General features: G+C 43.4%; 1 protein-coding gene across 15 annotated transcripts in view; it reads right to left on the bottom strand.

Moving 5' to 3' along the window:
• Positions 1-21,510, bottom strand: part of SYNE1 (spectrin repeat containing nuclear envelope protein 1) — a 965,679-nt gene that overhangs the window by 430,726 nt on the left and 513,443 nt on the right. For all 15 annotated transcript variants that reach the window (XM_063917854.1, XM_063917860.1, XM_063917859.1 and 12 more), the window contains 10 exons: positions 20,436-20,594; positions 14,266-14,448; positions 11,820-11,921; positions 9,625-9,828; positions 8,876-9,083; positions 7,749-7,861; positions 6,963-7,168; positions 4,933-5,088; positions 3,415-3,706; positions 1,352-1,524 (listed from right to left, as the gene is read on the bottom strand). In XM_063917854.1, coding sequence (XP_063773924.1) covers positions 1,352-1,524; positions 3,415-3,706; positions 4,933-5,088; positions 6,963-7,168; positions 7,749-7,861; positions 8,876-9,083; positions 9,625-9,828; positions 11,820-11,921; positions 14,266-14,448; positions 20,436-20,594 — 1,796 coding nt within the window. The remainder of the gene's footprint in view (positions 1-1,351; positions 1,525-3,414; positions 3,707-4,932; positions 5,089-6,962; positions 7,169-7,748; positions 7,862-8,875; positions 9,084-9,624; positions 9,829-11,819; positions 11,922-14,265; positions 14,449-20,435; positions 20,595-21,510) is intronic.

Here is a 21,510-nt window from a genome sequence, read left to right as displayed (position 1 = left end):
ACCTGATCGTAAAGCTTTACTTTTTGTGCCCTGTCTCCTGCGGAGCCGCTATTCTCCATGGTCCTTTCAGGAACCCCAGCATCCACTAGGACGATAGAGAAATGCCTTTTTTTTGCAGCCGAAAAATCAATTTCCCAGGTGGCCCCATGTTGGAAGGATGTTTACCCTCATCCAAATCTGTCCATTTACATTAAAGAAATTAAGGGGTCTATTCATGAAGCAGTGAAAAAGAGTGGAGACGTGAACCAGTGGAGAAGTTGCCCATGGCAACCAATCAGCTGCTCTGTATAATTTGAAAGTATGCAAATTATAAACATTACGTCAATGCTGATTGGTTGCCATTGGCAACTTCTCCACTGGCTCACTTCTCCACACTTTTCATTGCTTCATGAACAGACCCCTTTGCCTTACAATTTTGTCACATGACTCACACATACTAGTATTCCTCCATCCAAAGATGGCCTCCTGTGTGAGCAGTTGTGTGTCTTAGGACACAGCTGATTACAGTGACACATCCACATCTAATTACCCATATATTTCCACTGAGCAGCCAACTCTGTGTGGCAAGAACACTGCGTGTGACTTAGTATCAGGCCCAACTATGTCACTGTGTGAATGGCGAGCAGTCAGTGCAATAAGAATGATTGTTCCCTATGACAAATATATTTGTGATCCAGTTTGCCTAATGTGAACGTACAGCAGGAAACCTACAAACTGTAGATGGAATGTCTGTGCCGCAGATCTGAAAATGTTGCACATTGGTTCAAGTTCAGTACATGCGACCCCTGGGTAAGCATAACTAAACTGCTTCAGAACATCATTAAACTTGAGCCACGATTTGGGCATGGTGGCTCGCTCCTCTTCGGTTGCCACAGGTTACTATTCCCAATAGAAGTCCACGTGGATAGTAAAACTGATAGCCCAGGAGTCCCATGTACTGAACTTGAGCTTGCATGTTTATAATTACAGAGCACATAATGGTGTCTATTCATGAAGCAGTGAAAAATGTGGAGAAGTGAGCCAGTGGAGAAGTTGCACATGGCAACCAATCAGCATTGAAGTAACATTTATAATTTGCATACTGTACAATTGTACGGAGCAGCTGATTGGTTGCCATGTGCAACTTATCCACAGGTTCTCTTCTCCACTGTCTTCACTGCTTCATGAATAGACCCCAATATAAGAAGAAAAGGCCAGGGTACTATAGGTAAATGCTGTATAAGGTCTAATGTCTATTATTGAGAAACAAATTGACATTGTATTTTTTACTGAATGTTACTAATGATAATCTGGAAAAGTACTGCTATAAATATATAGGATATTGATGTTCAGAAGGGTGATTATACCTTACCTGAGACACCTAGTGGCTGTGCCATTGACAGTTCCACACACGTCCTTTAATGTTTGTAGCTGCATCTGGATTACCATCTGTCCATCCATGTTACTGCTCTTAAGAGCCTGCTCACCTTTACCAATGGCCAAGTTCAGCTTCACCTCGCCTTCACCTTTAACCAGTAGTATTTCCTAAGACAGAGCAGAGATTTCCACTTTAGACAGTATTTTATAAAATACGAGGCCTCATCCGGAGCCATCACGATTGGATGTACAGTATGTAGTATGGCTCCACCATAGAAAGGGGAGGGGAATCTACTTAAATGTAAAAACTCCTTGTACAGTCACACATTTTTCATATATCACAACACACATTTCAATAAATAATAGTCAGGAGGACATGTTTAAATTAAATAAACTAATTTGGCTTGATGGAGAGTGCACACTATGCCCAGAATAATGGCACATGCCTATGTGCCTATGCAGATGTGCAGGATTCTGCCACTTGTGCCATGAGAGACAGAATGGGAGCAGTGAAACAACGATCTAACAGAAGGCGTGATAGTGCAAATGCAAATACTGTACATACAGATAGTGACACAAATGCATATAAGCCTTAGAAAGATATACTGTATTATTTAAGTGTAAATGATATGTAATGATGATTATGGCTGCCAGCACTAGAGAAAGGCTTGTGACCGACTGTCTGTTTTCATTTTTTTTAACATACACACAACTGCGGCTTTTCTAGTGAACATATTTTATGCCTACATTGTGCGGTCTACATCAGCCCAATTACGTGCATGCTTTTTAAAGTGAAAGTGTTGTACATACGGGATGGTATCGAGATCCTGGCAGTCAGAATACCTCACGCGCGGTCCCCCCCCCCCCCCCCCCCCACCGGCGTGCAGAATCTCGACATCTGGTTGGTAAGTATTCTAAGCCTCCCCATTTACCCCCAACCCTCCCTAACCACCGCCTGAACTTAAACCTCCTCCCCCCGCAGCCTAACTATGGTGGCCAATCCTGGGATCAGCGGGATCCCGGGATTTTGGCCAAAATTTGCCCGGGATTCAATCCTGGGATTGGGGCTTCCAATCCCGGGGATTTCGGGATTAGGAAGACCCTTTGTTTTTTCAATTCCAGGCAACGTTGAGCAAGAGGCTCAGAAACTGCCCGGCTTCCCCTGCTCATCTCCCCCTGCCCCCGGCTGTGCGCACTGCACAGCGTGATGTAAAGTCAGAGGTCATGCTGCGCAGGCAGCCGCTCACAGCCCGCCGCTCGGACCTAAGCACCTGCACAGGCCCACATCTCAGCAGCAGGTGGAAAGTCATATGTGGGTATGTTATTATGTGTAATGGGCAGGGCGGGGGAGTGCGGGACAGTGGCGGCGGATATTGCAAGGGAACCAATTTCTGGTATCCTGGGATTGATCATTTTTCAATCACGATTCCCGGGATTGAAAAAATGACCCGGGATTGGCCACTTTAAGCCTAACCCTAACCCTCCCTGCAGCCGGACCCTAGCTCTCCCCCATTAGTGCCTAACCCTCCCTCCTCACAGCCTAACCCATACCTTTCCACCCCTGCAGCCTAACCCTAACCCTTAGTATAGTGCCTAAATCTAACACCCCCCCCTCCGCAGCCTGATCCTGACCCTCCACCCTTAGTGCCTAACCTCCCTCCCCGCAGCCTAACCCTAACCCTCCCACTAGTGTCTACACCTAACCTCCCACCCAGCAGTAGCCTAATCCTAACCCTCCCAGGCATACTTACGATCAGGATGCCAGCAGTTAGGATTCTGGCGCAGGCATTGTGATCGATGTTGGTATTCTGGCATTGGACTTGTGACCAATGTTAGGATTCCAGGGGGTTGGTATTCTGACTGCTGGCATCTCGAATGCCAGTATGCTATCCAGATCCCATACATATATATTGTTTGAACTTGAGTTTTATTTACCACATTCAATTCAGCCTGTGTGTACTTTACACTATGTCCTTCCTGTTCCAGTGTGACATGTATTTTTGTAACTGTATTAGTGCTAAATCCATATATTTTGCGTACATTTATCTAAGTCCTCACCTGAACTTGTTGTAGACGTTTCTCAAGTGTGCTTTTACTACCCACTGTACTCTCCGTGGTGGACAACCTGTCTTGCATATCTTTCAGCCATGACCACGTACTCTGCAAAGCCTCCTCAAAAATCTGGTGGTCTTGGAGAGCCACCTGGCAGACACGGAGCTTCTCCTTTATCATTTTCACCAGGGTCTGGTAATTTGTGAGAAGCTGAGATGACAGGCGTACTTCTTGCCCATCACCCCGTCCATCTTCATGAAGTACTTGAGCTCGCTGACAAAGTTTCTCAAATGATTCCCTAAAGCACAGAATTGATTAGCAATATAAGTATAGTCTGATAAAGAGGTAGACGCATTTATAACATGTTTTAAATTTGCACATGCGTCCAGGTGGATATCACCGGGAGACGCAGATCCATGCAATTCCTATAAGCGTTCCTGGACAATGGCGGCCATCTCTGAGTCAGGCCATATGTGCTGTATGTAATGACTGTATAACGTGACAACATAAAAATTACCTATGTGCACAACAGATAACTACTGTAGTACAACCCTGAGGTTTTTACATATAGCAGTTAGTATTGTGAGTGTACTGGAAGAGAGAAAGCTACACAGTATTCTGAATATTCATGGTCCATCAACTGTCACTGGGTATAAGGCCTAGCTCTATACAATAACAAGGCAAACACAAAGGGGTACATTCAATTAAAGTCGGATCCATTCCGACATGTATTTGTCGGAATGGATCCGACAACCCCTATTCAATCCCATCTTAATTCGACTATTTCAAGTCGAATTGAGATGGGACGCAGAGGAGGAGAAGGGGGGCGAGCCACGGGGAGACCAGAGGGGAGACAGCCAGCGGGCATACAGAGAAGATCAGCGCTACAGTAGCGCTGCAGCAGGATGTCACTCAGCCGCCCGACCTCACGGCAGCTTCCACCTGGCTCCAGCAGCGTGCTGGAGCGGAAGCTGCCGTGAGGTCAGGCGGCTGAGTGACATCCAGCTGCAGCGCTACTGTAGCGCTTATCTCCCCTGTATGCCCGCCGGCTGTCCCCCCGTCTCCCTGCGGCTCCCCCCCTCTCCTCCTCTGGGTCCGCATCTCAGTCCGACATCTTTTGATGTCGGACTGAGATGGTCGAAAAGGGGGCCAAAGACACAAGCACGTGGATCCGCAGCTATCCCGCCGATCCACATGCCTTTCGACAAGTCGAATTCATCGACTTGTTGAAAAATGTAGGGATATATTAAATAGGTCGAATCAGGATTCGACCTTAAAAAGTCGAAAACTGACGTCTTTTCGACAGACGGCAGTTTTTGACTTCAATTGAATATACCCCAAAGAATTATTGAAAAATTATGCACCTGTGACACCTTCACTACAATGACTCCAACTCCAATAGTCTAACAATTGTTTTTGAAAGTAGGGCCTCATCTCCTTCATACATAGCAATCTTATGATTTCCATTCTACATATCATGAGACAACAGGAATACATGCTATAACAATCCGTATATTTATTTACCGTGCAGCCAGTAACTCTTCCAAGTACATCTCCACTTTATGCATCTCACTTTTCTTCTCGGGGATGTGTTGCTTGCTCTCTCCAAGATTTTCTGTCCTTATCCGCTCTTCAAGCTCATGAATCCACAAACTTAACTTTTTGTGTTGGTCTTCAAAGCTGAAAATGTACAGGTACCATGGTTACACTTGTCACACTCTGATCACATGAGCTGAACTCGCATAAACGTATGTTTGTGGGCAGCACCACAGTAGCAATACCACTCATAATCATCCGCTTGTTATTAATACACAATACTCCATCTATCTCATGTTCTCACAGGTTTAAGGCACGCTTGCACTGCTAATCAGGAATTCTGCAGATCACAGAGTCCGGCGGTATACAGTTAACTGTTTGACAATAAAGGGAATTTACTAACAATAAAATATGTGGGCACGTAGTAATTTTGTATTCGGGCAAATGCACCTAATTGTCCACATTGGGTCTAATTCAAGGTTGATTGCAAAAGCAAAGTCTTCCTCTAATGTTCAAAACCATGGGGGTAATTCCAAGTTTTTTATTTTTACACTGCAATTTAGATTGCAGATTGAACACACCCCACCCAAATATAACTCTCTCTGCACATGTTATATCTGCTTCCCCTGCAGTGCACATGGGGGGTAATTCCAAGTTGATCGCAGCAGGAAATTTTTTAGCAGTTGGGCAAAACCATGTGCACTGCAGGGGGGGGGGGGGCAGATATAACATGTGCAGAGAGAGATAGATTTGGGTGTGGTGAGTTCAATCTGCAATCTAAATTGCAGTGTAAAAATAAAGCAGCCAGTATTTACCATGCACAGAAACAAAATAACCCACCCAAATCTAACTCTCTCTGCAAATGTTATATCTGCCCCCCCTGCAGTGCACATGGTTTTAACCAACTGCTAAAAAATTTCCTGCTGCGATCAACTTGGAATTACCCCCCTAGTGCACTGCACGGGGGAGGAGCAGATATAACATGTGTAGAGAGAGTTAATTTGGGTGGATTATATTGTTTCTGTGCAGGGTAAATACTGCCTGCTTTATTTACACTGCAATTAAGATTTCAGTTTGAACACATCCCATACAAAACTAACTTTCTCTGCACATGTTATATCTGCCCCACCTGCAGTGCACATGGTTTTGCCCATTAGAGAAAGATTTTGCTTTTGCAATCAACCTTGAATTAGGCCCATTGCGCATAAAAAAGAACATTCTCACAACAGGTCTACGTTCTACTTTCCGGAAACGTCCAACTGTGCTCTGCGCAAACCTTTGTGGGTCTGGATGCAATTGTGCATGGTGAAAAGAGTAAAAGATCAGTTCATATTTTTTATTTTCTTATGGTATTACTCCGTTTAATCTAATTTATATCTTACAGTTATGATGACAGGGAGAAGTCAACAAAATTTATTACATGTGGCATTTTTGTATGGTTTTGAATGTATGTATTGCTATTTATTAGCAATGTTTTTCACTCTTGTTCACTCATTTAAATAATCACTTCCCTCAAAAAACATAATGGTGCCTAAGTAGATGTAAGGATGGGGTGTTGTATGGCATGCCGGCGGCCGGGCTCCCGGCGACCAGCATACCAGCGTCGGGAGCCCGACCGCAGGCATACTGACAGTGTGGTGATCGCAAATGAGCCCCTTGCGGGCTCGCTGCGCTTGCCACGCTATTTTATTCTCCCTCCAGGGGGGCCGTGGACCCCCACGAGGGAGAAAAAGTGTCGGTATGCTGGCTGTCGGGATTCTGGCGCCGGTATACTGTGCGCCGGGATCCCGACATTCGGCATACTGAAGACCACCCGTAAGGATGTACCCAGTCCGAATTCAGGTATCCCCTGATCCAAAGATAAACTCCTATTGCTGATACCGCAGAAAATGGCACCATCCCTGCACTGCAACACAGATACATGACGTGACAAATGGGCATTTACATACAGGCTTCATGGTAATACTATGTCTAGCACAAGTGTATGACTCAGTCCAACATTCAGCACAAATACGCACCTCCCAAGCTCCAAGACACAGTCTTCTAGGGCCTGCTTGTCCTTGAGACACTGCTTCTTCACACTCTGAAACTCTTTCTCCGCTTTTGATATCTTGTCCTGAATACTGAGCACAACTGGCTTTGGCAAACAATAGTAAAGTTTCTCTCCTTCCTCAGTGGCAGCATCCAATTTACTCTGACCTTCACTGACTGAGTCCAGTATATTCTGTGTTAAATGGAAAGAAAATGTTATATATTTTTTATAATAGTGCAGTTGGCTCAGTGTGTAAAAGATCTGCTGAGCACTGGAGGTCAACATCTAGGTGAATATTTTACAAATAGTTTGGCAACATGTGGCTCTCCAATAGCTGTGGTACTACAATTTCCAGCATGCCATATCAGCAGTGGATGATAGAGAATGCTTGGACCTGCCATTCTGGACCTGCCATTCTACTATAGCTGGGGATCTGCAGTTTGCCTCTCTCTGGGGTATATTTACTAAGGTTTGAGTATTTTAGAAGTTGAGATGTTGCCCATAGCAACCAATCGGATTCCACTTAACATTTATCTAGCTGCTTCTAGAAGATAATAGCTAGCATCTGATTGGTTGCTATGGGCAACCTCTCCACTTCTTAAAAAACCTCACACCTTAGAAAATATACCCCTCTATCTCTCTGATCTCACACTGCAGCAGCAGACACACAATATCTCCTAAAGATCAGCACTGTATACAACTGCTTGTACAAACATACACAGAATCATTACAAATTAAATGAAATTGGCTGATAGTTTTGTCTTGATTTTACCTGTAAATGTTGTATTTTGGCTTCCAAGGTTTTGCTATCGCCAGACCAGTCAGAAGAGCCTTTAACCCCTCTTTTTACTCCTTCAAGCCATTCTTCAAAATCATTCATGGATTCTATGTTAAAACAAAAACAAAGAAATAATTATAGATTTCTTTAAATAGGTAAAACCCTGTTACTGAATTACTGAAAGACAACCTAATTTTTAGATAAACCTATTTTTATGTAAGTGTAAAACAAGACATTTTCTATATTCCTTCTAGCCAGGAGAGAGCATTACAAACAGCACGCTAATCCAAACAACCAGAGCCTTACAAGTGGTTCCCCACATTGGGGGAAATGTAATAGGGTGTGAGAATCAGGATGTGAGAGATTTGTGTGAGTTTTCCTGTTGTTTGTAAAGTGGCACTCATTTATATGGCAAAGTCAACCTGCTTCTGCCATGTAAACAATTGCCACTTAAAAAAAACCCCAAAAAACGGAACACTCTCCCATAATCTCTCACATCCTGATTCTCACACCCTATTACATTTCCCCCTTATCTCTTCTAGTGACTAGTTGTTGTCACAATGTCAGCAAGGACATAATGCCGACATGATCATTATATTGATATTGTGAATATCAACATATTGGTAAATTTACCAACCAATGTGGTAAATTTACTAAGATTGGAGTTCTATTTAAGATGGGATGTTGCTCATAGCAACCAATCAGATTCCAGATATTATCTTCTAGAAGGTGCTAGATAAATGAGAAGTAGAATATGATTGGTTGCTATGGCCAACATCCCGTCTTAAATAGAATTCCCATCTTAGTAAATTTACCCCACTGTCTACACTACAGATTTAGGTTTAGGGTTATGTTAAGGACTAGGCTGCGGATAGGGTGAAGGTTTGGCCGCAGTTAGGGTTAGAGCTATAACAGAAGAAAAACGTTAAGTCAACTTGTAAGTTTTCGACATTATGATCATGCTGACATTATGGCATTGTGCATGTCCCTAAATGCGCTCTCTCATTGAGTTGCACAATCTATAAATAAATCTCTGATTGAGGGATAGGAATTCTGAATTGTGTGGCTTCCGATATCAATTTATTTCACCGGTTTTCTAAGCAATCCATATATATTCATACCACTGAATCGCTTTTCCAATGTCTCCTGAAGAACAGCTTGTGTTTTAAAGCAGAGCTGGTTTGCGGCTTCATATTTCTTTACTAGAGCTGTCACCGCTGCCCCAATAACTTCAAGCTCCGTGGAACGAAACTGCCGGCAGAGGCTGTTGAGATTCTCTTGCGTGCTATCAATGCTGGTTTGTTGGGATTGAAGTTCTTTCTGCATGTCCTGTGTTAAAATATATTTAAATAAGTTCTCCATTATAATGATGTAAGTTTGCAAGTCTTTTGTTTTGATTGATGCCTATTAAAGTCAATCATTAATTAATCAATCAATCAATCAATCAATCAAAAACATATTAAAAGGATGTTGTATAAATAGAAGAGCACCAAATTACTAATATCAGGGTTCAGAAGGAGCACCTCATCAAACTGGACGCAGCGTTTAAAGGGAATGTAGAGCAAAGTGGCTTCACATCCCTGACAGCAAACACTTCAGCTGCTCATATCCAATTATATACTTCCCTATTTCAAAACTCTTGGAGTCAAACTCGACAGAATCCAGCGATTGTCATGTATCACCACTTAGATATACACCATCTTAAACTAGTTAATAAAATGTAAAAAAATTAAGGAAAAATCATGATTATGAACACATTTTTAATTAGTAGCTATAGACCATAAAAAATATGGGTCAATGTTTTTTAAAGATATCTTTCCCATCTCCAACATACTTTAATTGCCCATTGATTTAACATAAAACATTAAACCTTCAGTTTCTTCAGATCGTCAGGTTCCTGGCTGTTGGTAAATTTTAAAATTGATTCTTCAACTTTATTCAACCAGTCGGTCATCTGGTCAATGAATGTTTCCAGCTGCATTTTCTGAGTATTGAAGTCATTTAGCGTTCCATTGGCCACTTGAGACACTTCTTTAGCATGTTCTAATTTCTGCCTTAAAGCTACTTCCATGAACTATAACCAACAAAACATACACAAAACCAGTTCTTAAACAAAGTTACAGCTGAATTGTATGTTGCATTCAGTACTTTAATACAGTAGAATACAAGTCACACCACAAGCCATGACCTCTGCTGGGGCGTCATCCCCTGCACTATGTGCTACAATAAACACCACAAAGCAGTTAAGCCAGACAGGGAATTTTGAGAGACAATGGAGCCATTTCATACATGTCAGAAGACATAGGGAAAGGGATAGAAGATTGGGGGTAAGGGCAGAAGAAGGGTTGGAGTTGGTCTGGCCCACAGGGGTACAAGGGAAATCCCTGGTGTGCCCTACTGCCTTCCTCCTTTTAGACAGTTATCTGGTAGAGCATGAACGTGGATGAACGTGGCTGCTTGGTTTATTTTCTATATGTGTTTCATCCCTCAAAGGGACTTTTTCAGAGTTATTAATCAATAGTTAAATATTAAGAGGAATGGGAAATAGTTTCACATGGAACAGATTCCGAATATGGGAAGCCATGTTCCCTATGCAGGCTGTAGCTTTAAGCTCCTCAGAACTAAGTGAATCTTGGATAGCAGATCTGCTATTCTGCTATACTCATACTACACTTCGAGATCTGTTCCACGTAAAACTGTTTCCCATTTCTTATAATAATGAACTCTTGATTAATACCCCTGAAGCAGTCCCATTAAGGTACATGTAGGGTTTGGGTGCCATATTTAACTACCACGATTTGAAGCCTATGTCACTGAGCTCACAGCCCGAAGCATTTTGGCAGGATGCAATTCCATATACTCTAAAGTGGCCTTACTAATAACAACTTTTTATTTAATGATGTAAGCAACTTTTTATTCTATCTATAATTATTCTATCAAGAATAAAATTATTATGTTTTTTATTAATATGAGTCCAGGCACTGTTGTATCCACGTTGTCTGCAGGCTAGCAGTACGGCTGGTATGATGGTTAGCACTACAGTCTCACAGCACAAAGGTCATGGATTCAATTCCCTCTATGGCCCTAACTGTGTGGAGTTTGTATATTCTACCCGTGCTTGCATGTGTTTCCACCGGGTACTCCGGTTTCCTCCCACAATCCAAAAATATACTGGTAGGTTAACTGGCTCCAAAAAAAATTAACCCTAATGTGAATGTGTGTGCATGTACATGTGGTAGGGAATATAGATTGTAAGCTGCACTGGGGCAGGGACTGATGTGAATGACTAAATATTCTCTGGCAAGCTCTCCAGAATATGAGTGCGCTATATAAATAACTGGTAATAAATAAGTAAATAAAAACTTCATACTTGTGGTCTGATTTTCTGATTCTGAAATATCAACAGTAAAATTGGGCAACTAGCACAATATTAGAGAATATGCTGCGATAAAGGTGCTTAATGATAATCTGCATGAACAGATCATTTTTGGATACAATGGTAAAAGCAGTCTGAAAATTCACACTGTTGCTGTGTGTGTGTGTGTGTGTGTGTGTGTGTGTGTGTGTGTGTGTGTGTGTGTGTTTGTGTGTGTGTGTTTGTGTAATAATCATATTACTAGACTAATATGTTCCAGCAAAACCAGAAGTGATCCAAGAAGCTGTATAAGTTTGTTTGCATCAGGCTAAATAATGTGATCTAGTTTCTCTGCAAAATACTTTTTGAAAGGTCTGAGCCGAAAAGATCATATTGGTCTCTGTTTTAAAAATGTTACTGTCCCAGTGACTGTGTAGAAGTGCCACTATAATCTTACTGTACTTACAAACTGATGTAACAAGTAAAATAAGACATAAATCAAAAGATAACAAAAAACAAACCTTGCCTAAGACATGTCTGTATGACACTATGTAAACCATGAAACAGAAAAGTAATATGTAGTAATGAGATTATATTATGTCATGTGTCTATCTGTACATCTGGACATGACATATAGGATAAGACAGCAAAATTCATTATTTCAGAAACAATTCTGTTGTAACGTCAGTCTCTCCATTAATAGAATTTACCTGTAGCTCTGCTGGGGGCTCCTGGCTCTTTGTCAGATCTTTAAGTTCATAAACCTTGGAGTGAAATTCTTCCAATTTCTGTCCTTTATTTGTGACTTCAGTCTGAAACATCCAGGGGAAGAAAATGGCGAAGAAAGTGTAAGACTAAGGCACAGCGTTAGACAGTTTTCCAGAAATCCCTTGATTCCAGGCCAAACCACATTCCCCAGTTTGCAGTACGCAAACTAGTAAGAATTTTTCCAGCACATCAGCTATTAAATGCTCTGTGGTAATTCAAATGAGGAGAAAAAACTAGTATTCCTCTTATGGTACAACTTCCATGAATAGTCACAAATGAATCGATGCTGCACTGGCAGGGTCCTGCCCATGGGAGGCAGCGATGGCTGTAATAACTGTTATCAGGGACATATGCTACTTGTGAAAATAATACCAATCATATTATTACGTTGCACTAACGCACAATGCAGTATTTATCCACATATACAACAAAGAGTGAACAAGAACTGCTAATAAAAGTGATTGAATATTATTTGCTCATTTGGAAACTGTATTCAGAAGATAAAGTTCACTTGTTACCTAAAGACAGAGCTCATCATTTACAAAGATGGAAACTGCAAAACATGTTGCTTTGCATCTGAATATCTATAAGATGAAGGCACTCACAGCTGTCTCTGCGGGAAACGCTTCATCACAGTATTAGTGCATCTCAGTTTACAGATTACAGTCAGCAAAAAAATGAAAGCTGTGCATTGTACAAAAAGTAATCATCACCTTAGCAAATTATGAGTGAGGGGAGATGAGTTCTGCCTTTATACATGTGTACCTTCTGTGTGATTGGAGCTTTTTTTTTTTTTTTACAACAAACAAAATGGAAATACACATCTCTGCCAATCTATCCCGTTAATGATATAGGGAAAGGTCTCCGCCAACTGAGAGCGGGTGCAAATGTATTTTTTTCTTTTTGCAGAATACTGTAGCAATAGCTGTGAACCCTTTTTTACAACAAGAGACACCCACTTGTTTATCTTATTGTAATACAGATGGAGCCTCGCTCATCTAGGCTTCTCTGCTGTGCCTAGGTGCACCAAGGCTTATTAGCATAAGCCTCTCATCTATTGTTCTCAGCTGCAATACAATACAGAGAGAACAATACAGCAGGGGATTAAGTCAATACAGCAGGGGATTTAGTCCGACTGCCCTGGCTCAGTTAATCTTATTAAAGGGATGGATGAGGAGGGCTCCATCTGTACTCTCAGATTAGTACTTTCTGTACTCTCAGATTAGTACTTTCTGTACTTTCAGATTAGTACTTTCTGTACTTTCAGATTAGTACTTTCTGTACTCTCAGATTAGTACTCTGTGAAGTCTTGTTTGTGCATTGCTCTGCAAACCAAGGTACAGTAGTGTACATGCATTGTACTTAGCATTGCACCCTCACGCTGCCCAGCTCCTCGTATGGCGTTTCTGTAAACACCACCAACTTTGGTGGAAACCTAGGCTCACCTAGGGGGTCATTCCGAGTTGATCGCACGTATCAACTTTTTGCTGCTCATGCGATCAACCTGACGCCGCCTATGGGGGAGTGTACTTTAGCATAGCAGGGCTACGAATGCTTGTGCAGCCCTGCTATGCTAAAAAAGTTTCAAGTAAAACAAGACCAGGGCTGCAGTTACTCACCCAGTGCGATGGATCCAGCGATGAAGGTCCCGGTCCTGACGTCAGATATCTCCCCTCCAAACGCCTCGACACGCCTGCGTTGGACTTACCACACCTGGAAAACGGTGAGTATCTGCCCTGGAACGCCTCCCACCTGTCCATCTTCTTGCGATCGCCGCTGCGATCACATTTCTTGCTGGCGGCATCGTTGCCCAGCAACGAAAGTTGCCAGGCAACGCCGCGTGTGCGCAATGCGTGCGCCACGCACGCGCATTTCCGACCCGTTTGCACCGCAACGAAGAACCGCTTGGTGCGAACAGGTCGGAATAACCCCCCTAGGCTCACCTATATGAATCAGGGCACTTAATGCCATCATAGGAAACTTTGCACCTTGCCTCAGCTATTTTGCACTTTAAGGACATATAGAGAAGGTAGACGTTTTGTGGGTTATTATTGTCTTTACTGAGACATCTAGGAGCCTATTCATTATTACAGGTTGAGTATCCCTTATTCAAAATTCAAAATCCCACATTTTTGGGTCCCGCACTGAGATAATGACATATATATTATGTGTGTGTGTGTGTGTGTGTGTGTGTGTGTGTCACTATCTCAGTAGGGGAACCACAAATGTGTGATTTTGAATTTTGGATAAGGGATACTCAACCTGTATTATTTTCAGAGGGGGGGGGGGGGGGGGAGGTCAGGGGGCTCTCGCAAATAAGTATATGCCTCACGTGCTTAATGGAAAATTCACTGGGATACAACATGCCATCTGTAAATTAGCACACACCTGGAATTCTGCAAGAAAAGCTTTCATCTGTTGACTGCTGTTCAAGTTGGTGATGTTCTCATTCATCTGAGAAATGGAACTGCTAGACCATCCATCAATTTCATCACTAATGCTCAAGGCATCTTCCCATAAGGACAGGCTCACACTCAGCCTTTGCAGGTTGTCGTCTATTCTTTCCAGGACCTTTTAGATACCAGTTCCAAACAAATAGCATATTAATTGTTTCTTAGTCACAACAATGCATTTTTACAATTCTGCTATGTGAGCTGTGTAGCAAATCATACACAAATACATTAAATGTCATGTAAACAAAGGATGCACAGTATTCAACTATGAAACTTCAATGTTAAAGAACTCTAGCACAAATGTAAACCATATAATTCCAACCACAATATACAAATGAGAAAGCCTGTATAAATGTTTCCAAATTAGTTAGCAGTACATTTTCCCTTTGCAAGTTATCTCCAGGATTCTGATGGGAGTATTAAAACAATATTTATACTAACCCCCCCCCCCCCCCCCCGTATTTTTCTAGAACTCTGTGCTATGAGGCTTTCTTTCTTTCTTTCTTTCTTTCTTTCTTTCTTTCTTTCTCTCTTTTCTTCATTTTTTTATTTCCCTTGCTTTCTCTCTTGTCAGTTTATTGTCTTACGTAGTCAGGGCCAGATTAACAATGGGGCAGATGGAGCTACAGCTCTAGGCCTCCACATAAAAATAGGCCCATCATCATGGCAGCATAATGATCACTAGCCACCAGCTGGCCACATGGTTGGCCAGAAACCATAACTATTAAGATTACATTTCTATTTTTCTCACAAAATTATGCAATTTTTTATATTTCTACATATTTAGGGAGACATTGGGGCTGATAGTGCAGGGGTGTACATGCCCACATGGCTCTCGTCACACCCACACAGCACTGATCACACCTCCCCCATTTTTCACAATAGGCCCTTGAATATTTTCTGCTCCAGGCCCATGTGGCCCTTAATCCGTCCCTGTATGTAGTTATTCTGTATATAACAGGTTACTATGGAAAATGTGTTTTTGCTCACAGCATCTATATTTTATATTTTTAACTCTTTTATATGACATGTTCATTGTATTTTGTATTACTGACTGCTGATAAGTAATAAAAATAATTTGCAAAAAAAACGCAACAACAATATTTATTCTATTTTCTAAATAAGCACCCACTTTATAATATGTGTTGCCCTTTTTTTGGTAAAAAAAATATTAATAATTTAAAAGGTGTTAAAACTTGTTGCAACAAATTTAGAGGGAGATGTACTAAGCAGTGAAATGAGTGGAGAACTGAGCCAGAGGGGAAATTGCCCATGGCAACCAATCAGCTGATTTGTATAATTTTATAGTATGCAAATTGTAAATGTTACTTCAATGCTGATTGGTTGCTATGGACAACTTCTCCACTGGCTCACTTCTCCAATCTTTTCACTGCTTAGTACATCTCCCCCTTAGTGAACAAATATATCTCAGCTGTAATAGTAATATAATGGATATGTGCAGTGCCAGCGCAACCAGCTCAGCAAGGGTATGCAATGCAGGGAGGCGCCAGACAGAGAAGACGCTCTCTCTGCACTGCTACCCTGCTGTTGCTGCCGGCTGCCGCTGCACCTGTCACTGTATGACAGGCAGCGGCACCGGCAGCAGGAAGCGCGGCTTTCAGCGTCTGGTGGTCCCTCCGGCATGGCTTATCAGCGGCTCTCTATGTGCTTCCCCGCGCTAAGGATCTCCCCTGTCACCACCTCGGGATCCCTGGTGCTTTGGAGAGTGACTGCATCTGACAGCTGTTGGAGGCGTGGCTTGGTGCTGAATCCTGCTGCCTATCCGAGGGAGAGAGCGGGCGCGGTGGCTTCTACAGTCCCTTGCTCCGCATATCTTCTTTGGTGGTCCTGTCCTGCTGGAAGTTGCCCTCGCTGCTGATCCTGGCTGTTCCTCCCAGCCATTCTGTGGACTGCTCCATTGGAGGTAGCTGCTTTCCTGTCCTGATCCCCCTTGGCTTATTCACCCTCCACCCTCTCTTTCCTCCTGTGGACATACAGATGTAGCCATCTACTACTACTACTACTACTGTGGGAATTGTGTATGAGGCACTACTGTGTAGCATAACGTGTATAAGAGGCACTACTGTGTAGCTTAACGTGACTAAGGGGCACTACTGTGTGACATAATGTGAATAAGGTACACTACTTTGTGCTGCAATATGAACTGGGCATTACGTGGGGTGTAATGTGAATAAGATTGTGCTATTGTGTAGCGTAATTTGAATTGGAGTCACTATTGTGTGGCCATGCCCCTTACATGTGAGACCATGCCCCTTTATTACGTGTGGGAGGGCGCAAATTTATAGTTTGCAGGGGGGCGCCGAACACCTTAGCACAGGTCCTGGATATGTGTGCAGTTCTCAGCAAAAATATGCTTCCAGAGATGGAATATGCTGGGTGAGGGTTGGGTATGGGATCCCAGCTGTCGGGATGCAGGTGGTCACATGACCGTCATCGGCATCCCGACACTGAGAATGCCGACAGGGGAAGGGTAATTATTTTACCCCTCCCCTGTCCCCTCCCTTAACCTTAACCCATCTGGGGTGGCGCTTAGGGCTAAGACACCGGGGGTGGCAGCTAGGGCTAAGACACTGGGGGTGGAGGCTAGGGCTAAGACCACCGGGGTGGCATATTATACTTTTTATGTCTGTAGTCGTATTGAAGTTGGATTGTGCCACTGCCTACACAGTTTGGAATGGGGCATAAAGTGTCCAACGGATGAATGCAGTGGTAGGGACCCATGCTTAGGGGTGTGGCCAGCAAGAAGAGGCAGTCAGGGGCATATTAAGAGAGAAGGGGGCCCATATACAGTCTCTGCTCGGACCTCATCCTCTCTAGCAGGTAGCCCCAGCAACAGTGACACTGGGCATTATCCTCATGATTTTTTCTACTGCGCTTGCGGAAAACACCAGGAAAATTACCACAATGCCACTTTCCAGTAGACTTGCTCACCACCTAGTGCTCAGGGTCACTGCCACTGCCGCAGGACTCCGGTGAGGTAAGAACTAAAAAAATGGGTAAAGGGTGTGCGGTGTGGGCCCCCCTGTACCCAGGGCCTGTGTGCACAACACAAACTGCACCCACTATAGATTATAGATACACCACTGGAGGCAGTGTAGCAAGCCACCATAGAGGCTTGGCTAACCATTAGAGTGTGCATGCTTTGGGCCCCTATATATATATATATATATATATATATATATATTTATTTATTTATTTTAAGAGAGAGAGAGAGAAAGAGAGAGAGAGAGAGAGAGAGAGAGAGAGCACAAATACTGGTAATGCATGCATGATAATGCATGATTATTAACAGCAATACATTGTTGTGAATACAGCACAGTCCTGTACAGTATACTATAATATGTATTATATAATTCAAGTTCACAGTTTGGAACCTGGGGGTCATTCCGAGTTGTTCGCTCGTTATTTTTTTCTCGCAACGGAGCGATTAGTCGCTAATGCGCATGTGCAATGTCCGCAGTGCGACTGCGCCAAGTAAATTTGCTATGCATTTAGGAATTTTACTCACGGCATTACGAGGTTTTTTCTTCGTTCTGGTGATCGTAATGTGATTGACAGGAAGTGGGTGTTTCTGGGCGGAAACTGGCCGTTTTATGGGAGTGTGTGAAAAAACGCTACCGTTTCTGGGGAAAACGCGGGAGTGGCCGGAGAAACGGAGGAGTGTCTGAGCGAACGCTGGGTGTGTTTGTGACGTCAAACCAGGAACGACAAGCACTGAACTGATCGCACTGGAAGAGTAAGTCTCGAGCTACTCAGAAACTGCACAGAGAAGTCTTTTCGCAATATTGCGAATCTTTCGTTCGCAATTTTGATAAGCTAAGATTCACTCCCAGTAGGCGGCGGCTTAGCGTGTGCAAAGCTGCTAAAAGCAGCTTGCGAGCGAACAACTCGGAATGAGGGCCCTGATCCCTACAAGAGGGGATGGGCCCTCAGGGAGTGGGGCTCACTGGCTATTTCCCCTGAAACCCTGTGGGCCAGTTTGACCCTGTGCTACCTCATGTCATGAGCTAATAATATTTACAAAATGCAATTAACAAATTTCCTGGCTCTTATAGTGCACCAGCTAGCTACGCGCAATGTTCATATATGCTGCCACGACAAGATAAAGCTGTGGTGCACTCGGCCTGTGGTTCCAAGTATCAGAAACACTACACAACCCTCCCTCTAAATGTGCCCATTTTTTTTAAAGTGAAGACAGCTATGTCTCTATTTCTGTCAATGGACACAAATCGGATCTGCTACAAGGCTGCTTCCCAGACAGAGAGCTCTCCATCAGCAGAGCTTTTATGTATGGGCTAAAGCGGGGATCAGAGGGACATGTTCCTCCAGGGCTCAACCTATGTTTAACATTCTAGCCCAGTACATGGCCATTCACGTAGCCTATTTGAGGCCATTTTCTAGAGCACAGATTCTCCAGAGCTCCCGTATCCCTCTATAGCAGCCCTAAACCTTGCAGGTACCTCTGCCACAGGTGTGTGTCTACTGCTTACATCAGACACATACTGTGCCATGATACCCCTGTCTAATTTCTGACACTGCAGGGAAATGTTGAGAGAGGCAGAGCAGCTGTGCAGCATTGTGCTCTTCCACCTGCTGGAGGAACTACTTTTCTTGAAACTTCAAAGCCCGTTTGGAGAGCAGTTCAGTAGTCATACAGGCAGAGAGGCGACTGCTGTTTTCTCTGGGCATCTTGGTGACTATTGAGAGAGGGATGAAAAAGCCTGAAATGAAGACCAAAGACGCGCTCCCGAAAAGGGGGCGTGGCCTATAAAAGGGGGCGTGGTTTCGCAGGAGGACCCACGATCGCGAGCCACGCCCCATTTTCGTCACTGAGGGGGCATGCCCAGCGCTCTGTGAGCCGCTGGCATGCTCCCTCTCCCTCTGACTCCACTGAATAGACGCTGTGCGCATGCGCACAGCGTCTATTCACCGCTGCTCTGCTAAGCAGAGCAGCGATTGACAGAGCCTCCCAACTGACCCCCCCACCGCGGGACACTGTGGCCCGCGGGTGGGTCAGCGGGACAGTCCCCAAAAAACAGGACTGTCCCGCGAAAATCGGGACAGTTGGGAGGTATGTCAGAGGACTGGGAGGTGGACTGAGGACAGTAGACATTGTAGATGAAACACAGGTAACTCCAATTTCATCCGTCTTGAGACTTAGTGAAACCGTGGAACTGATGAGAATGGAGAGAAGTGACTACAGTAAATAGAAACGGCTAAAACTGCATTGCAGAAACGCACATGCATACGCAGTGTCGGACTGGGGCATGTAGGACCCACTGGGGAAATGCAGTGGTAGGGGCCCATGTTACGGGTGTGGCCAGTCTGCAGAGGGGGTGTGGCCTGCCAACTCATTGGTTTGACTAACCATTAGAGAGTGCAACTTTTTAGCCCCCTCATAAATATATACAGTAAATTCAGCTGCTGCATGCATGATACTGTATAAGATTAATAACAGATTAATAACAGCAATGCACTGTAGAAAATACACCATAGTCCAGTATAAGGTAACATATGTATAATGTATAATTCAAGTGCACAGTCTGGAACCTGATCCTTAGAGCAGGAGGTGGGCCCCCAGGCAGTGGGGCCCACTGGTGGTTTCTCCTGTACCCCTGTGGACCAGTCCAAGCCCGTGCATACGAGTTTAAACAGCCTGTGTTAGGCCTATTAATATATACAGTCCCATCCGGCCCTGTGTGCTGTCTTTGTAAGGTTACTGGCTTCTAGTTGTCCAATTACAGCATTCTCATTTATTCCAGCCTCCGCTATGTCTAGGTAACATGCATGATGCAATACAAATGCTCTTGTTTTCGTGTAGATGCTTCAGTACATTAGATAATGGAAAAACAGATTGGGTTTTAAAATCACTGGTGTATCTAATATGCATAATTAAGAAATGGGACTACACTACATTTTTTTATCCCCAATTGTGTGCTGTTGAATTGATAAATAAGAAAAAAAGTGATGCAGATAAATCATATATATCATATTGTCAGAATTATTCATGTAATTATTCATTTTGTGAGTCACTGAAAAAACTGAAGAGTCAGTAAATGAAAGTATAATAAACCGGCATCTTACGTCAAGCCACTGATCCACATAGTAGTCCATGTCTTTCCTCACTGAGCTCGAGTCGCAGCCATGGACTCTCTTCAGCTCAACCAGTAAATGTTTCCCTTTGTTAGTAAACTCGTCCAGCTCTTTCTGTTTCTCACTCAGTTCATTCTTGGCCGATTCGTGCTGGGAGAACAATGTTATTAAACCACAGTTATCACAATATTACAAAGCAGTGTTTACTTTCTGATGGTACACAACTGTGTCTTTTACTGGTATAATTTTACATTTTTAGAACTCATTAAGTAAAGAGGTAGAAATCAGTAAATAAGTTGAGATATGAATAAAATAAGTATCTGAAGATTTGTCTAGAATGTGGAAGCTATTATAAATCTTGTATCTGTACCTGTGAGTACCAGAATCTTTTTATTACAGAAAGAGCACCGCACAAAGGCAGCAGCATTTATCTGAGGTGCCGCACCAACATATTTTGAGATATTTTCTAAGATGCCTCACAGCACTGAGGTCATGGGTTCAATTACCACCATGGTCCTAACTATGTGGAGTTTGTATATTCTCCCTGTACTTGCGTGTGTTTCCTCCGGGTACTCCAGTTTCCTCCAACAATCCAAAAATATACCAGTAGGTTAATTGGCTCCCAACAAAAATTAACCCTAGTGTGAATTAGTGATGAGCTGGTTCGCTTCCTCGGAATACGAACCCCCCCGAACTTCACCCATTTTACACGGGTCCGAGGCAGACTCGGATCCTCCCACCTAGCTCGGTTAACCCGAGCGCGCCAGAACGTCATCATCCCGCTGTCGGATTCTCGCGAGATTCGTATTCTATATAAGGAGCCGTGCGTCGCCGCCATTTTCACTCGTGCATTGGAGATGATAGGGAGAGGACGTGTGCAGCGTTCTCTCAGTTGTGTTCAGTGTGCTGCAAATATCTGTATGCTGCAAATATCTGTGCTCAGTGTGCTTGCAAATATCTGTGCTCAGTGTGCTGAAGTGAAAATATCTACGTTCTCTGCATGAAAAACGCTCCAAATCTGTGCTGCATTGTAGTATATAGTAGGAGGACAGTGCAGAATTTTGCT

Source organism: Pseudophryne corroboree, chromosome 4 (assembly GCF_028390025.1).
Source record: "Pseudophryne corroboree isolate aPseCor3 chromosome 4, aPseCor3.hap2, whole genome shotgun sequence".
In the NCBI taxonomy this organism is placed as follows: domain Eukaryota; kingdom Metazoa; phylum Chordata; class Amphibia; order Anura; family Myobatrachidae; genus Pseudophryne; species Pseudophryne corroboree.
The sequence above is the reverse complement of the archived record's forward strand: the minus strand, read 5'-3'. Positions and strand labels throughout refer to the sequence as shown.